General features: G+C 42.4%; 1 protein-coding gene across 1 annotated transcript in view; it reads left to right on the top strand.

The window, feature by feature from the left end:
- Positions 1-6,253, top strand: part of LOC141051424 (uncharacterized) — a 103,177-nt gene extending 96,924 nt beyond the window's left edge. Inside the window, exon 16 of the mRNA XM_073548359.1 lies at positions 5,492-6,253. Coding sequence (XP_073404460.1) covers positions 5,492-6,017 — 526 coding nt within the window. The 3' untranslated portion in view covers positions 6,018-6,253. The remainder of the gene's footprint in view (positions 1-5,491) is intronic.
- The last annotated feature ends 3,288 nt before the right edge of the window (positions 6,254-9,541 follow it).

Below are 9,541 nucleotides of genomic sequence, written 5' to 3'. Positions count from 1 at the left end.
GAGAAACACTTCACCTTCATATTAAACATTGCAAGTTTCTTTTAGCAGTGCAGGGGTTAATCTGCTCAGTTGAGAGCTCCTGGAGCTAAGGCTCTCAGTTGTGCACTGTTAGCCCCTCCCATCTCCTGCATAATCTGGGCCCTGGCTAGCCCTCATTGTCAGAGCTAGCTTTTGCTACATGGCTAGAGGTTGTTGGTGGTTATTGGAGATGGCGTTTGGTGAGTTAATCTGTGACTGTTGCTAGGTTTTGAGTGTGTGATAATTCCCTTTCTTCTCCTACATTGGTTTAACCCCATCCTCTACTCCTCGGTGCATTCCTATGTATGAGTATATTTGAATATTTGGTATTGTTTTGGAATTTTTATTACCCCTTTTCATATTACCTTGTTAATCTGGTTAATGTATTACAATATACTACTACTTCCCTCTTCGGTGTGTGGGGGAAGGATACAGACTGAGGTCAGATTCAGGAGATAAGGCAAGGTATGTGGCCCTGGCATCTTCACCATCAGAAGTAATATGAGGAACAGGGTGATCTAGGATGCCCTTAGAGTTAAGGACATGGAAGGAGCCCCTGTTCCTGAGACACCCAACAACAGAGACGTGACATTGTGTTAAACAAACAGACTCCATTTTATCATGTGAACCACACCCATGGATGGGGTATGTGGGCAGCCAGACCTGCTCATCTCTCAGGCTGACCATAAACCTCTTAGTACTATGTGCACTGGAGCATTACTTCAGGTTTACATCAGAGGGCAATCACCTCTGTGATACATACCTCCCATCAACTATGTGTCTGGTAGCCACCTTACAATAGTATTTATTACGAACTGTTCTGGAAGGGTGCAGTATTTGTAAAAATTCAAAGATTTACATGGATCTACAAGGATTAGACTTAAAATTTACTGGGTCCTGCATAGTACTGAATCAGAATCACAGTGAATTGTTCACATGAGTGGCTCCACTGACAAATAACTGTGGGAGCAATGCAGCATCCGTTGTAACACCAATTGTGGCATTTTAGGAAATGACATCCTCACTGCAGACTGGGGCATGATACATGGTAGGAGTAGCTGCAATACATACCAAGGGCTATTATAATTTTGCCCTGGTACTAGATATCAAGTGCAGACCTGTCACTTTCCTTACTTGCCCATTACTGATAAGCTTTAGTATTATATCTCAACTAGAGATTATTGAGGGAATCCAGTGGTGCGGACTCTTTGCTCATATACATTGTAGGGCGTCACTCATGTTGGCATTAGGCACCCTTCACCCAGCTAATGCCGTTTAGTCCAAACAGGTGCAGTTTTATTGTTTTCATAAAACTCCAAGGGATTCAAAGCAAAAAACAGCCTCTTCTGGGCTCAAAGGTCACAGCAAATAAGCAGTTTGTTTAGCAGCACATATGTCAGTGCAGCTCTCCCGTACTGATTACTGTCCTTTCTTCCAGAGCAGACTTCATACACAGAAGAGGCGCAATCCCACCAGTCTTTGTATTCCCTTCAGCCTGAGCTCCAGCAGCTTCCAGCACCAAACAGAATACCAGACACTGTTTACACTGAACAGGTTGCAGCTTCCACACGGTTCTCTGCTGCTTCAACACACACAATTCTTAGCTTTCCTAGCTGACCCATGCAGTCCCCATTCTTGTCTCTCTCCCAACTATAGCTCACATTTTGGCTGGTTACTGACCAGCAGCACACTGGACTCTGCTGAGCATCCATCAGACCTCCACACCTAGTGAACACGGGCGCTGGTGCTTAGTTGAAGCAAGCAGGTGCATCTAATCATGACCTGCAGTGCTAGGATTTAAAGGGGATGTCCGCGCTTTTCACATAATCTCAGTACATATCTGGGCTGCAGAATTATGACAATAAGTAATTTACTTTCTGTCACTAGTTTGCACGGTTTTCTAGATATTCTGAACAGAACGTCCAAGGGGGGGGTGTGTTATGGCATTGAAATGAGAACTAGCCGTAACCTCCTACTCTACTCCAAACATGCCCTCTATAGCAACAACCCCACCCTCCATAGCTACAGGCCCTCCCTGTCCACATGAAGCAGCCCTCATCACACAGTAACAAATCCTCCCCCTCTAGCAGCCTCACTGCAGAGAGCAGACCACCCAGCTGCTCCTCCCCCAGACACACACTGAACAGTGATCTATGGAAAGTGAAACTAGTGAGGAGGGAAAATCGTCCTGTATTCTGGGACACTCCATGATTACAATACATAACTCATTATCAGTAATTCCTTCGCTCACTGTCCCAGGCTGCTGGCAGCAGTGAGAACAGACTGTGATGGCCAGTGATGGGGGTCTGCAGCTTCTAATCTGCACAGGGGATGGTAGTCACTGATGTAATCTGTTGTGTGACAAAGCCTGTGCTGTGTGAATGAGACAGCTCTGTGTCACTGATGTCTTCACACAGCAGCAGATTTGGTGCAGTGTATGTGTGAGTACTGTGTCTCTAATGACACAAATACTGATGGGAGCAGCCTGTCCCAGAATACAGGACGATTTTCCCTCCTCACTAGTATCACTTTCCATAGATCACTGTTCAGTGTGTGTCTGGGGGAGGAGCAGCTGGGTGGTCTGCTCTCTGCACTGAGGCTGCTAGAGGGGGAGGATTTGTTACTGTGTGATGAGGGCTTCTTCATGTGGTCGGGGAGGGCCTGTAGCTATGGAGGGTGGGGTTGTTGCTATAGAGGGCATCTTTGGAGTACAGTAGGAGGTTATGACTAGTTCTCATTTCAATGCCATAACACACCCCCCCTTGGACGTTCTGTTCAGAATATCTAGAAAACCGTGCAAACTAGTGACAGAAAGTAAAGTACTTATTGTCATAATTCTGCAGCCCAGATATGCACTGAGATTATGTGAAAAGCCCGGACAACCCCTTTAAACCTCGCCTACCTGGCTTTGCTAAAATTTACTCACATAAAAACTGAAGTAGGACCTATGTGCAGATCTGTCGCCTACACACTCTCTTCTGGGGATTCAAGTGCTATTTTAAGATCTCTGTTCAGTTTTAGATTCAGACTATAATTTAACACTTGCAGCAAATACAGTGTGGAAAATAAGTATCTGATACGCTGCCAATTTTGCAAGTTTTCCCACCTACAAAGAATGGAGAGGTCTGTAATTTTTATTGTAGGTACGCTTCACCTTCACCTTCATTTTTGTAAGTAATATTTTTTTAAATTTTTTTTTCCTTTTTATTATAGTTTACTCAGCAATTATGATAGATTTTGTGTTTGCATGTGTATTGGTCTCTACAGAGTGCTGCTGCGTTCCTCCTTTTTGCAAGTTATGTATTCATTGCAGTAGGCACCTGTTCACTCTATATGAAGGTGCAGGTCAGGTTTTTGTTCTATATAATTTACCACTTGCAGTTCATACAGTGTGGAAAAAAGTATCTGATACGCTGCCAATTTTGCAAGTTTTCCCACCTACAGAATGGAGAGATCTCTAATTTTTATCCTAGGTACACTTCACCTGTGAGAGACAAAAAAAAACAAAACAGAAAATCACATTGTATGATTTTTACATAATTTAATAGCATTTTATTGCATGAATGAAGTATTTGATCACTGACCAACAAGCAGGAATTCTGGCTCTCACGGACCTGTTAGTTTTTCTGTAAGAAGCCTCCTACTCTGCACTCATTACCTGGATTATCTGCACCTATTTGATCTCATTACCTGTATACTAGACACCTGTCCACACAGTCAATCACACTCCAACCTTTCCACCATGGCCAAGACCAAAGAGCTGTCTAAGGACACCAGGAACAAAATTGTAGACCTGCACAAGACTGGGATGGGCTACAGGACAATAGTCAAGCAGCTTGGTTCTAAGGCGAGAACTGTTGGCACAATTGTTAGAAAATGGAATAATCATAATATGACCGTCAATCTTCCTCGGTCTGGGGCTCCATGCAGGATCTCGCCTTGTGGGGTAAGGATGATTCTGAGAAAGGTCAGGAATCAGTCCTGAACTACATGGAAGGACCTGGTCAATGGCCTGAAGAGAGCTGGGATCACAGTCTCAAACATTACCGTTAGTAACAGACTACGTTGTCATGGATTAAAATCCTGCAGGGCACGCAACGTTCCTCTGCTCACGACAGCACATGTCCAGGCCAATTTGGAGTTCGCCAATGACTATTTGAATGATCCAGATGAGGCCAAAATAGAACTTTTTTATATCAACTGCACTCGTCGTGTTTGGAGGAAGAAGGATGAATACAACCCCAAGAACACCATCCCAACCGTGAAGCATGGCGGGGGAAACATCATACTTTGGGGTGCTATTCTGTAAAGGTGACAGGATGACTGCACTGTATTGAAGGGAGGATGGATTGGGTCATGTTTCGTTAGATTTTGGCCAACAACCTTCTTCCCTTAGTAATAGCATTGAAGATGGGTCGTGTTTGGGTCTTCCAGCATGACAATGACCCAAAACACACAGCCAGGGAAACTGAGGAGTGGCTCTATAAGAAGCATTTCAAGGTTACAGAGTGCCCTAGCCAGTCTCCAGACCTGAACCCAACAAAAACATCTTTGGAGGAGCTGAAACTCAGTTGCCCAGCAACAGCCCCGAAACCTGAAAGATCTGGAGAAGATCTGTATGGAGGAGGGGGCCATAATCCCTGCTGCAGTGTGTGCAAACTTGGTCAAGAACTACAGGAAACGTCTGAACTCAGTAATTGCAAACAAAGGTTTCTGTACAGATATTAAGTTCTGTTTTTCTATTGTATCAAATACTTATTTCATGCAATAAAATGCAAATTAATAATGTAAATATCATACAATGCGATTTTCTGGATTATTTTTTGAGATTCCCCGTCTCTCACAGGAGAAGTGTACCTACGGTAAAAATTACAGACCTCTCCATTTTTTATAGGTGGAAAAACTTGCAAAATCGGCAGAGGAACAAATACTTATTTTCTCCACTGTATAAACAGTATAGAGGCAAGCATACGAGCAGAAATATTTTCTGGCTATAGTCTAATATTTGCACAGATTACATACAGCGGCAGGAGTATAAGCACTGATGCCACTCTCTGGGCACTGAACGCCGATACTTATATATCGGAGAATATAAATCAATGACTGCTGTCATAAAAAGTACTGTATATGGAGGCTGTTGGTGCTCTGGGCAATCTTTTGCTCAGTCTGTAGGTTTTTTACATGAAAAATGTAAAATATTATTACTACATATTTTTTTCCTTTTTTCAGGTGAATGCTGGAAGAGAAGTTCCCATAAAACTCTCTTTTCATCTCCTGATCCTCAAGTAGATAATAATCATTCACAGATTGAGAAAAGTACCACTGGACATAGACTGGATGCAATGTTGGCATCTTCTGAATATGGGAAACATTTGAAAAAGAAATATAATCTTCACAAAGATGAAAGGCCGTATTCTTGTACAGAATGTGGGAGGTGTTTTAAAAATAAATCCAATCTTGTTGTACATCAGAGAAGTCACACAGGGGAGAAGCCGTTTTCGTGCTCAGAATGTAAGAAATGCTTTACGCAGAAATCAGATCTTGTTGTACATCAGAGAATTCACACAGGGGAGAAGCCATTTTTTTGTTCAGAGTGTGGGAAATGTTTTACCCAGAAATCAGATCTTGTTGGGCATCAGAGAATTCACACAGGGGTGAAGCCGTTTTCTTGTCCTAAATGTGGAAAGTGTTTTGCTCACAGGTCGAATATTATAGAACATTTGAAAATTCACACAGGGGAGAAGCCGTTTTCATGCTTGGAATGTGGAAAAGGCTTCATCTGCAAAGCAAAACTTTTTAAACATCAAAGAAGTCACACAGGAGAGAAGCCATATTCATGTCCTGATTGTGGGAAAGGTTTCATGCAGAAGTCAAATGTTATATACCATCTAAGAACTCACACAGGGGAGAAGCCGTTCTCATGCTCTGAATGTGGGGTTTGCTTTATGGCTAAAAGTCAGCTTAAGAAACATCAGAAAAGTCACGCCGGGGAAAAGTAATATTAACATGTGACATGAGAATAATACTTGATTCATAAAGAAGCTTTTCAGATACAGTACATCAGAGAGCTCACACAGGGGAGAAGCCGTTTTCATGAATTAATGGTTTTAGTCAGAAATGACATTTTAACAAATATCGAACAATTCACGCTGGGGAGAAGCTGTTTCCATGTTCCAAATGTGGGAGATGTTTTAGACGTAAATCACATCTTATTAAACGTCAGAAATCACACCTGACAGAAGACATCTTATTGTTCACATTTTTGGAAGTGTGGCAGGTGTAGAGATCCTTTATAAGATTTGCCATCTCAGAAAGCCTTCTGTTACATTACTTTAGGTACTCCTACCAAAATTGTTTTCCCCTGATCCTTGTATATGTATTTGATGTAGTGTAGGTGCATTAAAATACATAACGATTGCTTTCTTCCTCCTTATGCATCATCCCTCATTTTCTCTTCTGAGTCATGTGATTGCTCTTCTCCATCGTGGCCTCACACAGGGACTGTTATGTCAGCAAGCGCTCCTCGACATTGAAATTGTAAGACCAAGATTGAAAAGTGGAAAAATGGTGGAAATAGAAAGGTGGAGACATTTTAATGATTTGAAAATGATGAGAAAACAAAAACATAATTTTCCAAACCTCTCAATTTTTCTAGTATGGAGTATGTCACTTGCAGAAATCACGGCACCTCCGGCCTCGGCTGCTGTCACTGAGGTTGTTAATGATCGTCTGAGGAAGGTTCTGCTGCTGAATGTCCAAATCATCAGGATCCGCTGCTGGCAGCTCCTGTGTAATCATCGACAAATGACGTCACCAATGTGCTGGATGGAGACAAGTCCGGATCTGCTGCAGCCATCGGAGCTGCACATAATCCTGAGAGTATTTCCAGTGTGACGGTGCCCTTTGAAAGTCTCTTTCTGGCACTGCCCACGTTGTCTTCCGATGGAGACCAGAGGCTGGAATGGAGTTCTACTCCAAGTTCAGAAAAAAGCGACCAGAATGGTGACCGGTCTGCAAACCCTGTCTTATGAGGAAAGGTTGCAGGATTTGGGAATGTTTAGTTTGCAAAAGAGAAGACTGAGAGGAGACTTAATAGCTGTCTACAAATATCTAAAGGGCTGTCACATTGTAGAAGGATCATCTTTATTCTCATTTGCACAAGGAAAGACTAGAAGCAATGGGATGAAACTGAATGGGAGGAGACAGATTAGATATTAGAAAAAACTTTTTGACAGTTAGAGTGATCAATGAGAGGAACAGGCTGCCACGAGAAGTGGTGAGTTCTCGTTCAATAGAAGTCTTCAAACAGAGGCTGGACAGACATCTGACTGGGATGATTTAGCGAATCCTCCTTTGAGCAGGGGGTTGGGCCAGATGGCTCAGGAGGTCCCTTCCAACTCTACGATTCTATGATTCTCCTCAGTGATGAGTTCCACTTTTGTTTTGGACGTAATGACAGCCGCAGATTGGTCTGGAGACAATGTGGTCAACTCCCTGAAGAGGCCTTCAACATGAGCCATTAAAAAGCCATATTAAAACACGACAACACCATGTGCTCATACTCCAGATACTCCAGACTGAATAAATCCAGATGTTTTGAAAACATTGTTTCCATTTTTCCTCCATACTCTTCACATAAGTGGGGCTGAGGTGTTGTGATTTGCAAGACAGACACAACCTCTACCAAGAATATAGAGGGATTACTAAGAGTCAGACCCCAATCTGCTATTTATTGGCTGTCCTTACAACTTGTCCTACATTTCATAGTCTGAGACATGGCTTGTAGTTGTTTAGCTATTTAGTTTACCATATAGTATAATGGAAAGCAGAAAAAATCTTTTGTAGGGTAAAAAATTAAGGAAAAAGGCCATATTTTTTCTTCTATTTATATGGCGATTACTGTGTGGTAGAACCTTATTTTCTTGATCATTTATATTGACACTTGTTAGGGGCCTCAACTCCGCTGCCTCCAATCGTCAGGATAGTTACGCAATTGACTGATGAGTGATCGGCGAAGCTGCAGCTGAGCCCAATAATAGGTCAGTTATTGGGAAACTCACAGTGAGCGTATGGTATATACACCTCCAATTCTAATGCATGGAATGTGTACCCCGGTACGGTCACAATAACAAAAGGAACTAGCTTCCACCACCAATCATTTATACAGGCCGATTGGCCAACAGTTACAGGTAGTGTATGGCTTTAGGGGTGCGGTTTTCAGAACAAGAGGGACAGAGCTATTACATTTTATATATTTAATCCGGAAAAGTAGGCAGTGTTTATCAAAAAAGCATACAAGGCGCTAAATAATGGGAGCAAAATAAGACGGTATAGGCAATCACATGTAATAAAAGGGATCACAAGAGAAAAGTACTAAACCAGTTTCACAGAAGTGGCTCAGAGCTTAGCGGGGGTTGGTACTCCTTTAAGGAAAATGGACAGAACCACAGCAAGCGGTGTGTTCCAAGACTGACAAATGACAAAAACCTAAACTCTAATTATTAGTATATCAATATAACCTTGGTGAGCTGATATGGGGGGGCTGGTCGTGGGATGTGCTAGGTCTTTAGAAGATAAGATCCCCAATTTGTAGGATATCTTCGCCCCTGGAGGTCCAGGACAGGACATACTATTATTCTGTTTCCTTTCACAATTTTACCTTTGTATAGAGATGAAACATGGCATGGATAGCATCATCCATATAGGCGATATTAAGTTGGAGGTATTCGGCAAACCTTACGGTAGCGTGAGTGTATGCATTCTTTTCTTCGCTACAACGCCAAAAATATATCTCCCATTAATATTGGATCGATGCAAACCCCAATATTCATCACTGACCACTGACTCCAGAGTGTCTGAGATAATTCCTTCGACCAGAGGAAGCCCCTGTACTTCTCTGCCGTTGAATATACAAAGCCAACACTTGGTGGCTGGTTATCAGTAAATCTCCTGTTGTAATTACCTGTTCATGGCAGGAGGTCCTACTTCACAGGAGGTTGAAGTGTCAGCTCTTTATCACTTCATATGCTCAATGTGAGGGTGATAAGTCCCCTCTCTCGAGATTCCTGTATGGATTTTACAGTTTTTCTCTATGACAACATTAAATTTATTTAGTTTTACTCCTTTTATAAAATAAACTGTTGAAAAAAATAGTTTTTTTTTCCCATTGTTTATGACATCACCAGGAGATATGATCCGCTATCCAGAACTGGAAACTTATACTGTAAGTAAAAAAAAGGTGGATCCTTCTATTTTTTATGGGTGGTTTACTGTCATATTTGGTAGAAACCTGTGAGTCCTGGAGCGGGCATGGATGGTTTTCCTGTCGATATTTCTGGAGTTGATGGCTGCAGTCCCTACTGAGGAGTGGGAGTCACTTCTCAATTCTACCCTCATTTGTGCTGACCCTCCGAACCTCATCTCTCCCGCGAGCAGCTGTGGCATTTCAGAGGACAATGGCGAGGACTGATGCTGCTTAGCTCATGAATGGCGTCGCAGGAAGTGTGGTGCAATCAGTGGTGAT

This window comes from Dendrobates tinctorius, unplaced genomic scaffold, assembly GCF_039654945.1.
Source record: "Dendrobates tinctorius isolate UK_male_01 unplaced genomic scaffold, ASM3965494v1 ptg000157l, whole genome shotgun sequence".
Lineage (NCBI taxonomy): Eukaryota > Metazoa > Chordata > Amphibia > Anura > Dendrobatidae > Dendrobates > Dendrobates tinctorius.
The sequence above is the reverse complement of the archived record's forward strand: the minus strand, read 5'-3'. Positions and strand labels throughout refer to the sequence as shown.